Genomic DNA, 19352 nt, shown 5'->3' with positions numbered 1-19352 from the left:
AATGTCCAATGGAAAGATTAGGTTATTTTACTTATTGGCAAAGAATATCATTTGCTCAAAAAGGCACCTACCATAGATCCGACTGCCTCGATACATCCATCATACACCGTACAGTAGCCGCAGACCTTGATCTATTACTAGTTGCCCCTTATGTCGTGTAATACTAGACGAGCCTTCATCTAATGTCTTGCAAACTCCCATAACTATGCGGTTTATCTGATATCTACACTTCGTGTGTGCATTCCGTCCATTGTCTTGAACTTTCTTGTTGTGCTATGCCGATGGCTTTGCACCCAGCTGTAAACGTCGGCCAAACAAAAAGATGTTTGAATTTTTATTATCACTTGCTTCGGTATCCTGTCGTTGGCCAAAAAAGATCAAACCGCATCCCCTAGATGATCTGCACGTCTCTGCAGCGTGCAAATATCCTCGTAATGTTAACCCTCATGGAACGTGATTTATCTATTAATTTGATGATTCGACTGGTCTGTAAGACTAAGCTGGGCAGTCTCTCAGGGATATCATAGAAAACATGATACATATTCTCAGCGCGCAAGCGTGGGCGCTTCATGGGATTTCCCTTTATATTGACATGGACTTAAGTCATCGGGTGCAACACTTGCCTGGTTCCGGCCGGCCTCAAGAGCGATGGGAGAACCCGGAATGTCATAATCTCAACAAATCGGGACCTCATTCCGGACGTCTGCGGAACAGTGAGTTAAGAGAAAGGAGAAGTGCAGGTCAAGGGCAAGAAATAGATAAGAGAGTGGAGAAAGGGCTGTTGAAGCCAGTCTTAAAATTCTTGCATGTTTTGGGAAAGCCAGAAGAGGAGTGCCCGTTCCATAGCCTGCGGCAGACCGATTCGTCAATATCAGAAGCCTAGGCCGGCGTTGTGATAAGGACTTGAAAGAGATATAGACAATATTATCATAATACTACTGTTCAGCTGTCTATTTCCTTGAACGATAGGAAACTGCAACACCGGGGCTCCTTACACCTCACTGGAGACGCAAAGAGAGAACGGGACCTAATTTCTACGTCCATATCACACTTTTCAAACCAATAGATGAGCTCAGTTCAGTCGTTTGCCCACGAATTACCCTAGACCTCCGAACTAGGGAAATGTGGGGTTGGCAGCGGGCCACTCCCCGGAATGTCCTTGGCCACATTTGGGTTAAGTTTGATAGCCAGTTCTTACACTGAAGTTATGCAACCCCGTTAGAGCCAAAGCTCTACAGACTCTGTGAGGCTACAATCCTGCTGTGCTAGAGCTGAATTCAGAGTATTGAGTACGATGGCTATTTTAATGATGGGCATTATTGGACAGTGTGACACGTCCACGTGCACTGTCACTTGAGTTGTCCAGGGTCATAAAGCTCAATATCCTCCGGTGCGTTAAGCAAGTAATCGTCGTGGAAAATCTTTGCTAACATGTATGGGAACCTCGCAAGTCTCGACATATGTCTATTATGCTACAAGGCCCAAACCGCCCAATATCTCCATACTTGAATCGTTCATAGATTGGTGAGATAATCCTCGATTTCCTCTTTCGTCAACTTCCTAAACCTGGGCCCCTGGGCACCTTCGACACCCTCAAAGCCCAGCAGGTGGTCGGCAGGAGGGCCAACGATACCTATACCAAGTCAGTCTGGGCCCAAACCTGGGCAATGAGGTTATTGAAACTCACCAATCTCTATTGTGTCACCGTTCATCTCACCCTCGATGGTCTCTTTCAACGTCAAAAGGGCAATATGGATAGCATCTTCGAGTTCGAGACCTTCAGTGTAACGCTTTTCAAGGAATGTCTTCGCACTCGTAGCATGCTTGCCAATAGCCGTAGCCTTCCATGGGTAATAACTGCCACTTGGGTCGACCTGATACAAGCTCGGGCCACCCTTCAAGATACCACCCGTCTTGCCGGTTGCCTTTTTAGGCTCGTCTTCACGGTCACCCCTCTGAGCTTCTCCTGACTCAGGTTCGACACCCTCATCCCAACCGGCGATCAACAAACTGACACCGTACGGTCGAACACCACCGGACTGGGTGGCCTCTTGCACGACACGCGCAACATCTTGCACTAATATACGGGTAGGGGGGTATTCGTTATAGATACGCTTGTAGCCAGTGTGGGAAACTTTGCGTGCCTTGTCGACCAGCACACGGTAGTCTGGACCCATTCCCGCGTACACCATGCCAATGTCAGGAGTGATTAAGGAGACTTTGGAAAGAGAGGGAGGATCGATGAGTGGTGAGGATGATTTCTTTTCAGTAGCGAGGACGATTCCATTTGTTGCTAGCCAATGCAAGATAAGTTAGCAACTACATGGGCTGGCTGGGCGGAAGCTATGAGATAGCGCTCGTACCTTTAATTCCGAGCGCAGTTACGCCCTGGTTGACAGCGTTCAAGGCATATTCTGAGTTTATTCAGCAAATGTTCATAATTAACTAGAGCCGGGTTATTACCAATTTGGACCAGCTTTCCACTAAAAGTCAATGTTAGCTGATGGTTGTCCTCTATGTAGCTAGAGCTCGTCTTACCTGGGGGAGAAGGTGGTGAGAGAGAACGAATAGCGGTCCGCCATGAGGTCGTCGAATTATCTCCGCAAGCTTTGAAAATTGATTGAAAAGGAGTATGGAGACAGACGAGGGGGTATGAAGATAGGATAAAGTCGTGATGGGACCAAAGTGAAGCTTCCCTCTGGACAGCGCAGGCGACAGGATGTTGACGCAGCAGCACCTTACCTAACGTCGGTTACCTCAGGCGTCGATGCCAAGCCGCGCCTAAGGCGGTGACGCTAGGCGAGCACTTAGCGCCGTTTCCATCAGCTTCTCTCTCCACTCCACCTTTAAAGCGTGATAGTCCTTTTCACACTCTTTTCCGTCTTTTTTTCCTTTGCTCCCTCCCCATTCTTCCCCCGTGTTCTATACCTATGCCCAACCAATTCAATCGACACCCTTCTAAACAGTCGATTGGATATTTCACCAGGTCGCTTGTAGATCTGGTCATTGTGACATGACCGCATAATCGCAAAAGGAATTAGGCAGAAGCCATAATGAACCCGAGCCAGGAGCCACTCTGGCAGTGGCCGAATTCTTCCACGGCTCCCAGTCCTGAGGCAGGCCAAAGGTTTGAAGATACTCACCAACATGATGATTCGGCTGCCCCTCCGCCGGAGTCGTCCCAGAAGCACTACCCACCTCGTGTATGTCGCATCTGTTTGGAAACAGTTCTACCTACCTTCCTTCCTCCTTCCGATAACATCCCTGGTTTTCTCCAACCCAAAGCACGGGTGGTCTATGAGTCTTCTGATGCGGAGCTCGGCCGACTCCTACGTCCCTGCAAGTGCAAAGGATCTTCACGATATGTGCACGAGGGTTGCCTTCAAGCATGGCGACATGCAGACCCGGGCTATAGCAAGAGGAATTTTTGGCATTGCCCAACCTGTGGCTTCCAGTATCGGCTAGAACGTCTCACATGGGCGCGCTGGATCAGTAGTACATCCGCGCAGCTTGGATTGACTTTGTTGATATTGATGCTCACTGTTTTTATGCTTGGTTTTGTTGCTGACCCGATCATTAACCTCTACATCAACCCAATGGAAACCATTATTTACTCTGAATTTTGGGATCCCAGTACCGTGTCTAGCGTCTTGCCGACGGAAAAGCAGCCCTCATGGATTACGCACTTTGTGAAAGGTTTGGCGTCGTTAGGCTTTCTGTCGTTCATCAAAGCCATAGTCGCCATGTCACCTTGGCAGTGGTGGCATGTTCGTCCTAGTGGCTTGGTCAGTAGTGGCAGGACCACAGGCAGAAGCCGAGTAGCGTCAATCACTTGGGTTGTCATCCTGGTTGGCGTTTGCAGTTTCCTTTGGGTAAGTGTGCTCAACGAAGGGTATTATATGCTCTTGCTAATCATAACCAGGCTGTCTACAAAGGCGTAAGAAGCTGGAGTCGGAGAGCCCTAGAAAAAGCCGGTGAGCGTGTCATGGATGTCCCATTGCCTGATGATGAGGATGAGGATGAGGACGAAAATGACCCGGCTTCGGAGAAATCCGAGCAACGTAAAAAAGAGGAATAATCCTGTCCTTCACAAGGAAGACCATTTGGTGTCTGTATAATGTTCCATGTCAACAGCTTGAACCCTTGGTGATTTCCACGCACTACTTTGAGTTGTCACGGTCCTTCTCAATGACGTGCCAATCAGTCAATGTGCGGAGAAAACCCCTGACCCTCGCTAACTCTTGAACAATGTCTGAGAAGTTGGATCCTTGGTCTGAGCGTTTTGTTCTTCCTATGATATCCCTCTTTACAAACCAGCCATTGTTCAAGGGGAGGGTCGAACTGCACCTTCTCGATCAGTCTAGGCGCTTCAAGTAGTGAGCGTTTTCGATTGAATGCAGTACATACCTTATGTAACTTAATAATTAATACAGCTGTTGTAGCCACGGGAAAGACTGAGATATCTCGTTCTCTTATCTTGTAGTATGAATTACAAATAACCTGCCTCGATTGACACCCGTATGTCATACATTACACGTGCGCTGGCTTGACGCGAAAATGTACCCCGTATCAAAATGTAGCTAAAAATCACTCATTCAAACAGCTAACCAAATCCTGACTAATTATACATGAGACAACAGAAGAGAAGTCTACCTTCAACAAACAAAATTCGAAAACACTTTCCCTCTTCATAGGGTGCACTCCTACGATAATGCAGCTTTATCTGCCAAACTAAGCGCTCTTCGCATCCTCCTTAATCAAGTCGGAAGCGCGCTCGGCCACGGCATAAAGCGTACTAACCAAATGACCGCAAACCTGGAAGGGCAGGACAGATGCATCCACCACACGGACATTGCTAGTACCGTAAACTCGGAGACGGTTATCAACAACGCCACCAATGGAACGGGGCATCATGGCAGCAGTTCCAACGGGGTGGAAGTTGGAACGGTCTAGAGGATTTACGTCAGTCCTACCATACGAGTTCAGAAAGGGATTCAACATACAGTTAGCCTTCAGCCAATCAACCCACTTCTCATCCGTAGCAGTGGCCGAGATCTCAGAGAGGCCGGGCTTGGTTTCTTTCGCAATAAGTTTGTTCAATGGTGCACTGCGGAGGATCTTCCTGACGTACTTGGCGATACCGGCCTGGCTCTTGCCATCCCATTCGAACATGAAGTAATTAGGATTGATGGCTGCGGGAGCCGTGGGATCATTGGAGCTAATGTGGATGTTGCCACGGGCAAAGGGGAGGAGGCCCCAGAATTCGGAGGACACGGCGTTTCCACCACCGGGGTGGAAGAGGATCTCGGCGATAGGGACCTTGTCCTTGACGATGAGGTCGAATTGGAGCTGGAAGAGGCGCTCCAGGTCCTCCTGCTTCATGAGGCCGTTGCTGACTTTGACGGTCGCGGCGGCGTAGTCGGCGAGTTGGGACCGGAGAGATGCTACGATGGAGTCGGTCTCGTTGCCGTAGACGTCTGAGATCGAAGGGTAGGTCACGGTTGAGGCACCGGCAAGGACGCCATATCCTTCACCGGCCATGCCGTTGTTGAACTGGTCCTGGAGGTTCTCGCCGACGGTGGGGAGATTGACACGGGTGGTGATGTTGTGCTTCTTGAGGATGCTACGAGAGTTAGAGACGGGGATGAAAAATGTCGAGCATCAGTGTAGCACTTACCTTGGATTTCCAACTCCCGAAAGCTCGAGAATGAGAGGAGATCGCAGGGCACCGGCAGAGATGATGACCTCTTTCTTTGCATGCACACGAGTGACCTTGCCATCTGCAGAGGTAATCTCGACACCATCCGCAACAGCTTCCTCAGCAGAGCCGTTCCTCCAGAAAAGGCGGCTGGCAGTGGTATTCTCCAACAGGTGGAGGTTCTTTCTATCATCATAAGGGAAGTAGTATGCCCGGGCAGCATCCTCACGGACATTGAGGTCAACGTCGATGGTAGATGGGTAGATGTTGAAGCCACGCATCTTGCCTCCATTGACATCCTGAACCCAAGGAACACCAGCGGCTTGGAACGTACGGTTCAGAGCAACTGACAGATTGCCGGAGGCCAGGCTTCCCGACCAGCCGACCTTGAGAGGACCTTCTTCTCCATTCACGGCAGAGTTGTAAGCAGCTCCAGCAGCAACCTGGGAGCTGGTAGGAGCAGTTAAGTTTTCACTCTTCAGGTAGTATGGTAGGAGGTCCTTCCACGTCCAACCTTCGTTTCCAAGTCTCTGCCAAACGTCAATCTGGACATCCTCCGCGCGGGTATAGGCCATCCCTGTGGTTGTCAGTGGATCTTGTCGACTAAGAGACTGTCCATAGAAACATACCATTGATTGTACTGGTCCCTCCAAGGGCCTTACCAGCGCGCAGAACTTGCTGGTTACCTCCCGCATAGGTTTGGTTGACAGACTGGTACTGCCAGTCGATGGCCGAGCCAAAGGCCAACCCATAACCGTTAGCGTTGGTTACGTCCGGGTTGTTGAACACAGAAGCACCGGCCTCAATCAGAAGAACGGAGACATCGGGGTTCTCAGAAAGGCGATTTGCGACCACAAGACCACTTGTACCGCCTCCCACAACGATGTAGTCGTATGCCGTAGTGTTCTTGGCCCGTCCAGCCGGTAATGCCGTGGCCAGCGACAGGGCACTAAGGAATGCCAGTGAGAAGAGCATGTTTAGATGCCAAGCGTCGATCTCTGTCCACTTTGAAGAAAATCCTTTCGCAAAATACTGGCATCAACCACTATATATGCAGTCCATGGTGTTTTAGATTTCAGGCTAATTCGAAGGGTTCCATTCACCTTACTGCTGGGCACTATCGGCTCGGTGAATGAATCGCATCATAGCGAAGTCCTCTGCAAATCCTGCCCCCCTCTAGTAAATGAAGCAACTGATCTATAAGCAACTTCTAAGCATGGTAATGTTTCGGCAGAAACGGATTTATCAGCTTCTGTTAGTGGGTCCATGAATCGAATGCTACTATGCGGAATTCTGCCGCAACTGGTAGGCATTTCTGTCTGATCTGATAAGATCGAATTGATGGTCCCTTCGCGGAATTATCCTTGTGTGTCGTGCTCTCCAGTAGCGAAAGGGTTATTACTACATACGAAAACCAAATAGCAAGTTATCCATTCCAGCATAATCTTCCACTCCTAGATGTCCCTTTCTCTCCCTTTACCTGGTTAGTAGTAGAGTTGACACGTTCTCATACTCAGGGTGTGCTTCTGCAATCGATAGTGAGCACGATGCAATACACACTACTGTCAGGGACGTTCGAGTTAAGCCCAAATAATGTTTAGCGCACATATCTGTGGGAGAAGAATTCAAAAGTGGATCAAATTTACATTATTAAGGTATTATTCAGAATCGGCATACCGAGTAATTCATCCACCGGTGAAGTCCCGACCCGTCAGGAATAGTCTCAGCAAAGTGGCTCGGCAGAATGTCTAGGATCCGAAGACTGCAATAGGCTTAAAATTGCCTCATCGAATTGATCGCCGCGCCATCAAATCCAAGGATCATTCTTCCGATCTCCACCCCGAAATTACACCAGAGTCAAGGTTCCGTTGACAAAAGATGCCCAGACTCGATAGTAGACCCGGCCCGTGTGTTTGGCGGTTGATTGGTTCTAGTAAGGTTTTAGCGGACCCTGACTGTGACAAAACCTAACTTAACTTAATATAACACAGCGCTATTACGGAGGAACTTCCTAGATAAGTGAGACTGCAGGTATCATCAGAACAGCAACTAAACAATTATTAAGTGGTACTAGTACCGATATTGGTTATGGACAGAGGCGTGATGAAGGGGCTGGATTTGGCCTGTTAAACATGAGTGGTTGTTTTCTCCTAATGGACAGATTCTGGACCTTCTCAACAGCAGTTCCATCATCCATGTCAACGTCTAGTGAACCGTACTAAGTCCGGATGATTTGGTTGTGAACCGGAATTAAAAATCTCTCCGGCCGAATCGCTTATGGACTTCTGCGGGAATGATACGCCGGTCGAGACAATGCGCCTTCTACTACAATGTTAAAGAGGCTCTAATATTACCGGGATATTGATTCGACACACTGCTGATGTTTCAAACTCGAATCCACTGGAATCCTGCACGGTTTCTATTAAGCCGTCATAGAATACGGAAATAATCAACTTGATTCCGGTAATCAATGCCATATGCTGATATGGGCTGTAGTCGTTGGATGACCAAGAGACTATTACAGGAAGGATAGGATTTTGGTTGACGGCTTGATTTAGCCTAACGCTTTTGCAAGCTGTCCCATTAAACCGTTCTTCTGTCTCGCCACCCCGTCGGTCATCCGCCTTGGCCTTCGCCTTATGCTGAAAGATCTGAAGCCATTCATTAAGCAGCTGCCATCGCGCTAGGGTGCAAAATAGTTTGTGCAGATTGATCCTGGCACTGATCCAAATACAGCGGATCAAGCTTATCACGCCTTTTCAAACCAATGGGGGGTTTAGACGCCATATCTGCCCATCTCAGACACCTCCATTTATTCCCTCAGCATACCATATCGACTGTGTTGGCTTCGTTTAGGACTACATATCTCTCAAGAGTAAGTCCTCAATTTGCCGTTGATAGATAAAATCACCGTGCTAGATTGAGTACTCAGCGTTCCCTTGTTGGCAAGCTGCTCAATACTACATCTGGGCCTAGGAGACAAAGTTTCCTTGGCTTGTGTTTTCCAAATTGCTCATCATTGTTCTATTGTCTGCGGTGGATGTAGCGTTCTTACAAATATATCTGTACAAAGTCCACGGTCTCGAAACCCCGGTCCAGTAAGGGCAGCCTAGGTGCAGACAAGGTGGCCTAGCCATTGTATTCACAAAGAGACTTGATAGAATATTCACAATACACGCTCTTTCTCTAGCATGTCTCAATTCGGGAAATGTCCGAACTATATTATCCTCTTGAAGAACCGGATGGTCCGGTTAGTGCTCATCTTTCACTCAGGCATAGATAATTCTTTCGTTGGAATCTAAATGTTACCGATGCCACAGCGAAAAACACAGCCAACCTTTGAACTTTGTCCGGCTTTTGTTCTTCATGGTGCTGGATATGCACAAGGTGAAATTTACTTGATGATATCGATGGATTGTAACTCCTCTCCGTTACCCAGTATTCTTACATAAATCGAGAAACAACAACTCTGCTACCAGTAGTTCGGAAGTTGCCGAAGAAGATACTTGCCTAACCAGGGTTCCAGAAAGATATTCACTGCAGACTTCGGCAAACTCCCAAACACTTGGACGCAGCTCACCATAAAGTGAATAACACTCTACGTGGGTCTACTATCCTGTGAATGAGTGTGCAGTCAGGATGGGTCTTCAACATCGAAAAAACACTCTATTTATTCCTGTATCTTATATTGTGTTTCTCGATGGCTCCCACAACCAGCCTCTTCAATCGTTCAATACCTATGCAAATCTACCACGCTTTGATAATTTTGAGTATCAGACTTCTCTCTACTCCTTTCTGAACCTCATCTATCAGGTCCAGCTCCGTAACCAGTGATTCTTCGACAATGTTTGATATTATGAGCCCTCAGATCGCTCTCACCAAGAAGCGTCGCTGGTCTCCTCGGATGGAGGACCAACAGAAACTGGCGAATGCTAAAAAGAGTCTCTCCAGCCTACATACTTTCACTTCTAGTTTCTTGAAGAGCAAGACCTCACCAAGAATCAAGTATACAGACTCTCGGGTTGAAATTCCACATTATGACGAAGAGAGGATTGCCTCTATGCTTGGGGATGCAACGCATACCCCATTGGATCTCCATGAGCAGTCCGGCTCTGGCGAAGATCAAGATCGCCCGCTGAGCTCATCGTCTAGCAACACAAGTCGTAGAAGAAGCATTCACGGCAGTCCCAATCTCCCAGTTACCCCACCCCTTGTCGATTCTGGACTAGATCTTTCAAGCACCGAGCCATTCCCAGACTACTACGAGTCATGCGAGCAGAACATAGCGGTCATTGATAAGGACCACGAGGAAGCATATAACAACGCTATTGCAAAAGTGTTCGAAGAGTCCGTGCGGATAAGAGAGCTTGATACCGGTATCCCTGCTACGGTCTCCCCTCTTGCAACTCACGTTGGCTGTCCTGTTACAACTGACAGTCACCCTAGACTAGCTAAGCCCAACATTCCTCTCGCATCACACTCAACTCTCCATAGTGACACGACTGGACACACCCAGTCCAATACTGCACTAACCTCTGTTCCTCAAATCTCACCTGTCACACCTGTCCATTCCAACTCCGACAAGGGCACATCAATGACTTCTGCTTCTCAGGCCTGGATCTCCCTGAAAGACACTAGCGCCCATTCCAACAAGGCTTCAAATCTAACATCCACCGTATACAATGATGTTTCTGTTCGAGATGTTGCTTCTGGAGCAGCCCGCACATCCACCATTACGCCTCAATTCATGGTGGAGGAGAGAGCCGATATCCAAGCCAGACATATCCCTTCCATATCATCCTCTTCTGCTAGTAATGACCTGTCGGACAGGGCTCTAAGCCAACCATCTCCAGTTATACCTATGTCGCATATCGTCCCTGATACTTGTGATACCAGGATTTGCAATGATAAGAACAACCAATACTACGGGCTGAGCTTCCACTCCTCTCAACCTACCCTGTCTGGGAGCGTTGGCAGTCATAACGCGAGTCAGGCTTTCTTCACTTCACAGCAGGGCTCCATGCCACTCTCTGGAAGCATTTGTAGCAGCCAGATGCCTAGGAGGACACTCTCCATTGATGAAATGACTATGCCAAGTGTGCCTCCCACCCCGAATTTTCAGCCTCCTATCGGAACGGGAAGGCCTCTACCTGGCGCTACCCCAAGACCTGCTCCTAATCCACAGATACAGCGTCGCCTTCATGAAGCCGAAGAGCGGAAGCTCAACACCCTCGAAGAGATGAAGATCATACTCCGCGCAGACCACATGAAGGATGAAATTCAGAGACGTTTTACTGCCATAACTAACATTATCCTCCGTATGGAGTGGATCCTTTTCCGTCGTGACGTGAAGCCCGACGGTACTCGCACCAAAGAATTTCTCTCTGCTCCCATTGTCGGAGAGGTCCAAGAATTGGCGATTCCGATGGTCCAATACCTTGCTTGGCTTGACAAAAAGCTCGAGAGTGAGCTTAGCATCTCGCAACAGGTTCTCCATTGGATTATACAAATCGCAAAAGATCAGGTCCTCGACGTTTATCAGCGTTTTAGACAGACGGCTCGGGTTATCATCGGGTAAGGCACTTCTTCTAGCTATTACCCTTGCCGTTTCCTGAACTAACGACGACTGTAGAAACCTCCGAAAGCCACGGCCGCTCGAAAAACACCTCTTAACCGTCTTCCAGGATTTGTATGACGCGTACGTGTACAGCGATTTTCTCAATATCCGCAATCGACAGGTTCTCCTAGAAGACGGGCTTCACGTCGAGCGAGACAATCTCACCCGCCTCTTAATCGCAGGCTGGGACGTTCTGAACCGCACCATCGAGAACTACAACGAAATTATCACCATCAACCTCGACCTTAAAGGCCGCTTCGTCGATCCAATCATGGAGCGACTGCCTCGTTCGTATGAGATCTGGGAGGAAGAATGGGATGAGTACCAGCGACAGTGTGAAATCCAGAGGAATATGGAATTGGATAAGCTTTGGATGGAGGCAGAGGAGAGGGCTTGTGCTGAGGCGCAGGAGCAGGAGTTGGCCCGGGCCCAGGCTCGTGCGATGGCTGAGTTCAGGGCTCAGATACATTTGCCTGGGCAGAGACAGGACTTTAGACAGTGGCACGTTGACTCTCGTATTCCAGTTTAGTAGGATTGATGAGCATGCATTTGCTGGCGAAAATTTACGCTCAGGCTTGCCGTTTTCCTTTGGCTTCTCTTTCTACTACTCTTTTCAATGATCTCCTTTCAGCGTGTGGAGAGCAACAAAGACCAGAATAAAAGAAGAGAAGAGAAAAGAAAGGGTAGAGACAAAAAAAAGAGGTCTACGGGTCTAACTAACGTGGGAGAACAATGACCGACAAATCGGAGGGATGGATGGGACCAGCATGGCGGACGGGATAATCCATGGAATCTAGTCATATCTAAGCGAATACCCTTTGCAATGAGACATGAATTACTAGGAATTGAAATGGAATACATTCATAACAACATTATCATCCAACAACCTAAGCCGAGCTATCCTTGTAAGAACCCAGCTTGAACAACTTCTTCGCATTTTCCCTTCCAATCTTCAACCGATCCGTCCCATTGAGCTCCGCATTATCAAACCACTCACAAGCATCAGAGAAAGTCTCAAATGGATAATCAATCGAGAACAAAATCCGATCGGACCCAACCTCCGCCATACAGAAGTTCAGGGTAGTCGTGGAAAAGTGCCCAGAGGTAGTAATCCAGATATTCTCAGCAAAGTAATCGCGAATCGTCTTCTTACACGTCTCCGCAAGACCCAACAACTTCTTTCGATCCTCGAACCAATGGTTAATCCGCCACATATCGAAAGGAACATGTTCACCCAAGTGACCCATGATAATCTGCAGCTTGGGATGACGGTCGAAGACACCATTCGTGACCATTCCGAGAACGTGTAGACTGACACCATGCGCGAAGCTAAGAGGCGGACCCACGAGCCATTTGCGGTCAGCCCAGAGCTTCTCGTAGATTGTGCCCGTCGGGTTACGCGGGTGCATGTAGAAGGGTACGTCGAGCTCTGTGCAGGTTTGCCAGAAGATATCCCATTCTGCGTTGTCGTAGAAGATCATGTCGTCTCCGTCTGGGCCGGCGCGTTGGGTATCGTTTACCAGGGCGCCTTTGAAGCCGTATTTCTCGACACAGCGGCGGAGTTCATCGGCTGCTTCCTTGGGGTTGTGCATTGATAGTGTGCTATGTTGCTGGTTAGTATTGAAGTATGCCTTTTTTTTAAAAAAAAAAATGAGGGTGGGAAGGTATGGAGACTTACGCGAAAGCGCCGAATCGGTCGGGGTTCACGCGCACTTGTTCGGCGATGTAGTCATTGATCTCGACGGCGAGCGCTTGGGCTTCGACGGGGTCCCAGATGTCCTGTACACCGGGGGCTGTGTATGAGAGGATTTGGTAGCCGACGCCATGCTTGTCTGCGTGCTCGATGCGGATCTTGTTGATGTCGGTGATTTCTTTGACGTGGGTTTCGGCGTCCGTGGAAAATAGACTTGCCCACCAGCGTGTCTTTTCTTCGAAGCGGGGAAGCGCGAAGGCTTCCTCAAGGGCGATCTTACCAAGCATTGTTGGTTGTTGTTGTTGGACTCGGTTTGGGGATCAGGTATGCTAGAGGTGGAGTATGCTGCGAGAGGGGAGGGGATGGGGGATTGTATGTAGGATATTGTACAAGAAGATGGAGGGGGCGTGTAGATAATGAGAGATGAACCGGTAGAATGCAACAGCTTTATATCATTTGAACGGACGGGTCATGGCGGATGTGTACCGCACTTCCGATGGGAAACGCAGGTGTAGGGAATACGTTTGGTTGCATGGAACTTTGCCCATCCTCGTTCTTACTACCGACGGTTGCTGCTGAGTGTGGGGAAAGTGGGTTCTGGGATGGTTGGGTGCGCCATGAGCTTCGTAGTATATCTGGCTAAGTCTAATCGGAAACGAGCTCTGGATTGTTCCTTTCGTTGATATGTTAGTAAATTGATAAAACTGGGAGGTGGTCATCAAGGAAGCATTGTTTCAATTCTCTAAAGTTGCTGGAAATTGCAAATACTGCTAGCAGATCTTCCCTGCTGGGTTCCATGATAGATAGTTAGCTTCAAAGATATTAGTTAGCTTAGTTGCCGCTGCTTTGTGAAAGTTGCATCCGAACGGAAGCCTTCGCCCCGCATATCGGAAGCAGACCTGATTGTTAATCCTAGTATGAAGTGGTTAACAGTGGATTGTATAAGAGGTGCAGTATCCGACGTGCGCGGGACGCTCGAAGGTGCCGTAGCCGACGGTCTTACCCCGCAAATTATTAGTATGGGTCTGTACAACCGACGGGGGGTTTTGCCGGGTTTCATAGTAGGCGCAGATCATTAGGAAGCGATTCGGAATTAGAATATTGGGTATTTGTGAGCAGTTGACTGTAAGATACTCTGTCTTAGGGTCATTCGTACCCGGAAATTTCCTCCTTTTTCTTTTCTCTTTTAATAGACGGACAAGGCTGGGTATATACTTTGTGTAGTTTATACACATAACAGAGTAGATACAGACGACTCGGGCTTACCGCGAAGGCTGAAGGACATAAGTGGTCTTCGGATTGCTTGTACACCCTTGATAAAATAAAGAAATCAAGGCTTGCCTGTGAGTTATTTAATGTACCACCACTTGATTTGTACATACCTTGATGTCGGTAATTGCGAGTGTGAAAGCGGGAAGCTATAAGGGACATGTTCTGCTATTATCTGCCGTTCCCAACGGCTTACGGAGCCACTGACATCTCAACGGCATGATGCTTGTTGTCTACTAGCTTTGTGGCATGCTAAAGTAATATTTAACAGACACAGGGATAATCCCTGAAACACCCAGGCCTTTGTAGCTAACCTTATAAGCATCGAACAATTCGCACTATAAAGTAGTATGGCAGCGGGGCTATGCGGGTGAGATAGGTTTAGCGGGCTAAAATGAGATCAATCGTGGTGATGTTGCAGCACAGCTTGCTATATAATGGGCAAGAATCACTTGGATTATCTTCCCTCTAGCGCTCCAAAAGCTGGGCTCCGGTGATCAACAAGCTTTGGCATTCTGGATCACTAAAGTGAACTCATTGTCACGCTTGAAAGACGATCATTCTGAGTAGATCGTGCCAGAAAAGCCATCGGGGAAAACACACTCAGCTATGAGCGCATCAACGTGACTAAGACCATTGTTACTCCGATGATTTCGACTGACAGGAATATGATATTCTCACAAGATGATAGCTGATCGCGTAAAGCGGGTCAGATGGGGCAACCAACAAGCTGATGTCAGAAAAAAATTGGTAGATCGACTCTAATACCGTAGTTGGTCTTAGTAGTAGAGGCACAAAAGTAAATCAATCTTAGTAAAACCGGCGTGATTCTCTAGGCGTTTTGTAACATTCCCAATGTCCTCCGCATTTTGAGCCATACCTATCTCACTCAGCCTTCTATATCCGGTGACGATCAGTGAGGCTGAGCGCACATGACCTCTACTGACGGGTCAGAACATAAGTGGAAGGCCATTTGGACGATACTGCTGCGCTGGCAGTACCACTTTACTGTTTGTTTTAGATTTTCTTTTACCGAACACTAAGGGATAATTGCTCTAGAATAGACAGTGAATGTTTAACCATGGAACATCTTTCCCAAGCAAAGATGTGAATACTTGGGGAGAAACAAAAACAGAGAAAAAAAAAAAAAAAAAAAAAAGAGAGAATGGTGCAGATTATCCAATCAGCCTCGTGATCTGCCCAAATCAGTATGTGGTACTACTTGTAGTAAAGTAAGGCTAATCCCAGGATTGTGGTTAACTTAGCGACTGTTAAGTTTGCTTTTCTTCTTTAACCTAAGCCACGGAAGTTACATGTCTTTGTATACTATCCTCCCACAGTTTCATTATCAGTACAATCATTATTGGAAGGGGCGTCCGACCTTCAAAAATGACCTCCCCTTCCTAAGTCCACCTTGTACAAGGCGCGGTCTAGTCCGCAGCATGAAGACCCAATGCGAATAACTTCCCTCAGTCACACAGATCAGATTATGCCAAGCAGCCACTCGTATAGGCCGACCCCAGATTTGCCAACCTCTTAAAGTTCCCCTAAGATGGCCATTATTGGGCCGAATGCAAAGTTCACTGCCTTCTTTGTCTGCTTTTCCCGCTTTTTCAACACAAGCCATTCCAGACAGGCTACTCCAATCAACAAGGGCTGACATTCGGGCACACAGGCTCCCAGGCTCCACGCAAACAAAGCAAAATCCGAGTCAGCCTCCGATAGCATGAGCCTAGAAAAGACAATCGTCGACAGAGGTCCAACCACCACGGCCACTGAATCACTCTGCCTCAGTGAGGGTATTGCCTCATGCCAGCGGAAGTATCCCATACTAACTGGGCACCTTCAAATACCCACAAAGCCGCTGCAGCATCTCCAAAAACCTATTGCGGCTCCGTTTTTTACTTATCTGATCCACTCACTGTATATCTGTCTCCTCATCCTTGAAATCAGAATTTAAACTACCTCTCTCCACGTGGGTGACCGGTCTGTGGAGTTTGTTGTAAACCAGATGGGACCTCGGCTATATTCCATGGACTTTCAAAACTCTTAGACTTGATAGTGGCTGCTGGTTCTTTGTTGGCTTCCGGTGCACCTGAGCAACCGCTGCCCTACCCACGGTTATTTTTATCGACTATACCATTTCCGATTCCAAAATTGTCCGTTCTGTCGTTGCTGTTCATATTGCAGTCTCTGCGCCTATTTCTAACGCTGTTCAGTCATTCCCTTCGCGGTATCTTCAAGTTGAAGCAATTGTTCCTTTAGTTTTGTTTGACACCGTTCCAATCGCAGGATACGTACATAGCGGTGTCGGTCACATGCACACACAATGTTTGGGAAAGAGGATATGGGGCCTTTTGCAGACCCTCAACACAACGACGATACCGAGCATGTGGAAAGAAACGAGAACGCCATGCCACGGCGCATCTTAGGGACCGCCGCAGAGCGTGCAAGGCGCAACATCAATGCTAAACTGGCCAATCCACTGGCGGGGTATTCCTATGAGGAACTGCGCAGAAAAGGTATCAACTTCGCTGTTACACACCACATAGGGGATGAAGAAGATATTCGTGCTTTTGGAATAGGTGCTGTTCTGGCCCAAGTACCGGAGAAATTCAATCATGTCCCCGACCTGAGGCCCGATGAAATAGAAGTTCTACAGAAGGAGTTCTCCAATCGTTGGTCCCAGCCCTGGACAATGTACCTAGTCATCGCTCTATGCTCCCTGGCTGCGGCCGTACAAGGAATGGGTACGTTAATAATATACCTACTTTCTATCTATACCTATGTTGAAGTGCAGTAAGCTGACATCGAACCGGCATCTTAGATGAGACTGTTGTCAATGGCGCCCAAATCTTTTATAAACATCAATTCGGAATTGGAAACGATGACTCTAGGTCTAATTGGCTGGTCGGTTTGGTTAATTCTGCTCCTTATTTGTGCTGTGCTCTCATTGGTTGCTGGCTGACAGTGCCATTCAATGCTTGGTTTGGCCGCCGGGGGACTATTTTCATCACTTGCTGCTTTTCTGCACTTGCCTGCCTTTGGCAAGGGTTTGTGAACACCTGGTGGCATATGTTTATTGCCAGATTTGTGTTAGGCTTTGGTATCGGCCCCAAATCTGCGACAGTCCCAATATATGCCGCCGAAACAGCCCCTCCTGTCATTCGCGGTGCTTTGGTAATGCAGTGGCAGATGTGGACTGCGTTCGGCATCATGTTTGGCTATGCTGCGGACCTTGTCTTTTATGAAGTGCGAGATCCAACAGGGATCACAGGCCTAAACTGGCGCCTCATGCTGGGCTCAGCGATGCTTCCAGCCATCTTGGTTTGTTGTTTTGTTTTTACCTGTCCAGAATCACCTCGTTGGTATATGTCGCGGAAGTGCCACGATAAAGCGTATCGATCAATGTGTAGCCTGCGGTTTCACAAGATCCAAGCTGCCCGTGACCTCTTCTACATGCACACATTGCTGGAGGCCGAGAATGGAATGAAACTTGGCCAGAATAAAGCACTCGAGATGATAACCGTTCCCCGCAATCGGCGTGCCTTGGTTGCATCTGAGTTGGTCATGTTTCTCCAACAGGTGTGTTCCCAATTTCATATGACCTATACTTTTACGGTGATGAGTACGCTGATCATGATATAGTTCTGTGGTATGTGGCATAAACTTAATGAATCCAACATGGTCAGGTTTTGCTAGGTACTTACTCTGTCTCTATTTAGGGGTCAACGTAATAGCCTACTATTCTTCCGAGATCTTCCTGGAAGCAACAAATCAGCGAAATGCTTTGACGGCATCCCTAGGCTGGGGTCTGATTAACTGGCTCTTTGCCATCCCAGCAGTGTACACCATTGACACTTTTGGTCGTCGCAACTTGCTACTTACCACATTTCCTCTCATGGCACTTTCCATGTTCTTCACCGGCTTCAGTTTCTGGATTCCACAAGAAACTCACAGCTCTGCGCGACTAGCATGTATTGCTCTGGGTTTATATCTCTTCGGCATTGTTTATTCTGTAGGAGAGGGCCCTGTGCCATTCACCTATTCAGCCGAAGCCTACCCGCTCTACATACGTTCGTATGGCATGGCACTCGCTACTGCGACAACCTGGTTATTCAATTTTACTCTTGCCGTTACATGGCCATCTCTTCGCAGCGCGTTTACCCCGCAAGGAGCATTCAGTTGGTACGCAGGCTGGAACATTGTGGGTTGGTGGCTGATACTCTTGTTGATGCCCGAGACTAAGGGAAAAACACTGGAAGAGTTAGATCAAGTTTTCTCCGTTTCCACCACTTTTCATGCTGCGTACGGACTTCGGCAAATCCCTTATTTCTTCCAAAGATATATCTTACGCCAGAACGTGCGGCCGGAGGTCTTGTATGAGCGTGAAGATGCATTTAACGTCCCACCAGAAGCTAGTTACAACACTCTGTGAGCAGATGGAGGATAGTATGTATATAGTGTACGATTTGTTATGTTCACATGCTTGAGATGCGGTATGACATGTATTGTACCTTCACAATTTCGCTGCTGGATAACTATGATACCATCTATATCTGGAGCCTTAATATGCCTACAGTATCCGTCGCGTGACGAGACCAGGGTGGTCCGAAGATTAGACTAAGTTGGCTAAGTTGCTTAATAGATGCGCGCTTTTTTGGACAAAAATAAGTTTGTTTTTGATTGATTCGTTTTAATAGGAATATGACTATGAACAGCATGGGGTATTGAGGGGAACTTCGTCAGACAGCAGTTGGTACGATTATTGATCCGCATGGATTATACTCGGAACAGGTCTGTGAGTGAAATCTTGCTTCATCATCCGAAGTATTGTGACAAAAGAAAAAAAAAAAACAAAAACATAGTAAACTATTCCATTACGCGATTCAATCCGTCGGATGAGTGACAAAGAAAAAAAATTTCCCCTTCCAAATCCGAATATCACGCCAAAGGCACAATAAGCATGAGCTCGAATAGACGCATCAGTCTATCATAATTGGTCACGCATTATTGCCCGAACAGACAGTCCATAACGACCAGATATAACCGGGTCGGCAGTTGAAATGTCCTCT

General features: G+C 47.8%; 6 protein-coding genes across 6 annotated transcripts; 3 read left to right on the top strand and 3 right to left on the bottom strand.

Annotated features, from left to right (window-relative positions):
• Window positions 1-1075: 1075 nt before the first annotated feature.
• pre8 (proteasome core particle subunit alpha 2) lies at window positions 1076-2884 on the bottom strand. Its single transcript, XM_032054470.1, has 5 exons — window positions 2539-2884; window positions 2464-2483; window positions 2364-2414; window positions 1688-2293; window positions 1076-1633 (listed from the first exon to the last, which is right to left on the bottom strand). Exons 1-5 carry the CDS (start codon window positions 2580-2582, stop codon window positions 1515-1517), a joined length of 840 nt encoding a protein of 279 aa, XP_031913951.1. The 5' UTR covers window positions 2583-2884; the 3' UTR covers window positions 1076-1514.
• A 1-nt stretch (window position 2885) lies between these two features.
• On the top strand, window positions 2886-4452 carry BDV38DRAFT_245787 (E3 ubiquitin-protein ligase MARCH). Its single transcript, XM_032054469.1, has 2 exons — window positions 2886-3872; window positions 3923-4452. Exons 1-2 carry the CDS (start codon window positions 3054-3056, stop codon window positions 4076-4078), a joined length of 975 nt encoding a protein of 324 aa, XP_031913950.1. The 5' UTR covers window positions 2886-3053; the 3' UTR covers window positions 4079-4452.
• A 279-nt stretch (window positions 4453-4731) lies between these two features.
• On the bottom strand, window positions 4732-6673 carry BDV38DRAFT_270920 (GMC family oxidoreductase; the record flags this gene model as incomplete). Its single annotated transcript, XM_032057229.1, has 4 exons — window positions 4732-4949; window positions 5004-5623; window positions 5678-6275; window positions 6328-6673. 4 exons carry the CDS (start codon window positions 6671-6673, stop codon window positions 4732-4734), a joined length of 1782 nt encoding a protein of 593 aa, XP_031913949.1.
• Window positions 6674-9542: 2869 nt separating this feature from the next.
• Window positions 9543-11844, top strand: BDV38DRAFT_282498 (uncharacterized protein; the record flags this gene model as incomplete). Its single annotated transcript, XM_032059792.1, has 2 exons — window positions 9543-11272; window positions 11331-11844. The coding sequence occupies 2 exons, from the start codon at window positions 9543-9545 to the stop codon at window positions 11842-11844; spliced, it is 2244 nt and encodes a 747-aa protein (XP_031913948.1).
• A 357-nt stretch (window positions 11845-12201) lies between these two features.
• BDV38DRAFT_245785 (amidohydrolase family protein) lies at window positions 12202-13981 on the bottom strand (the record flags this gene model as incomplete). The annotated part of the gene is made up of 2 exons (XM_032054468.1): window positions 12994-13981; window positions 12202-12917 (listed from the first exon to the last, which is right to left on the bottom strand). Exons 1-2 carry the CDS (start codon window positions 13293-13295, stop codon window positions 12203-12205), a joined length of 1017 nt encoding a protein of 338 aa, XP_031913947.1. The 5' UTR covers window positions 13296-13981.
• A 2292-nt stretch (window positions 13982-16273) lies between these two features.
• On the top strand, window positions 16274-18773 carry BDV38DRAFT_80650 (uncharacterized protein). Its single transcript, XM_032063958.1, has 4 exons — window positions 16274-17027; window positions 17105-17862; window positions 17926-17932; window positions 18003-18773. Exons 1-4 carry the CDS (start codon window positions 16607-16609, stop codon window positions 18713-18715), a joined length of 1899 nt encoding a protein of 632 aa, XP_031913946.1. The 5' UTR covers window positions 16274-16606; the 3' UTR covers window positions 18716-18773.
• Window positions 18774-19352: the final 579 nt, after the last annotated feature.

This window comes from Aspergillus pseudotamarii, assembly GCF_009193445.1.
Source record: "Aspergillus pseudotamarii strain CBS 117625 unplaced genomic scaffold BDV38scaffold_24, whole genome shotgun sequence".
NCBI classification, from domain to species: Eukaryota; Fungi; Ascomycota; class Eurotiomycetes; order Eurotiales; family Aspergillaceae; genus Aspergillus; species Aspergillus pseudotamarii.
Note: the sequence above shows the minus strand (reverse complement) of the source record. Positions and strands in the feature narration are given on the sequence as shown.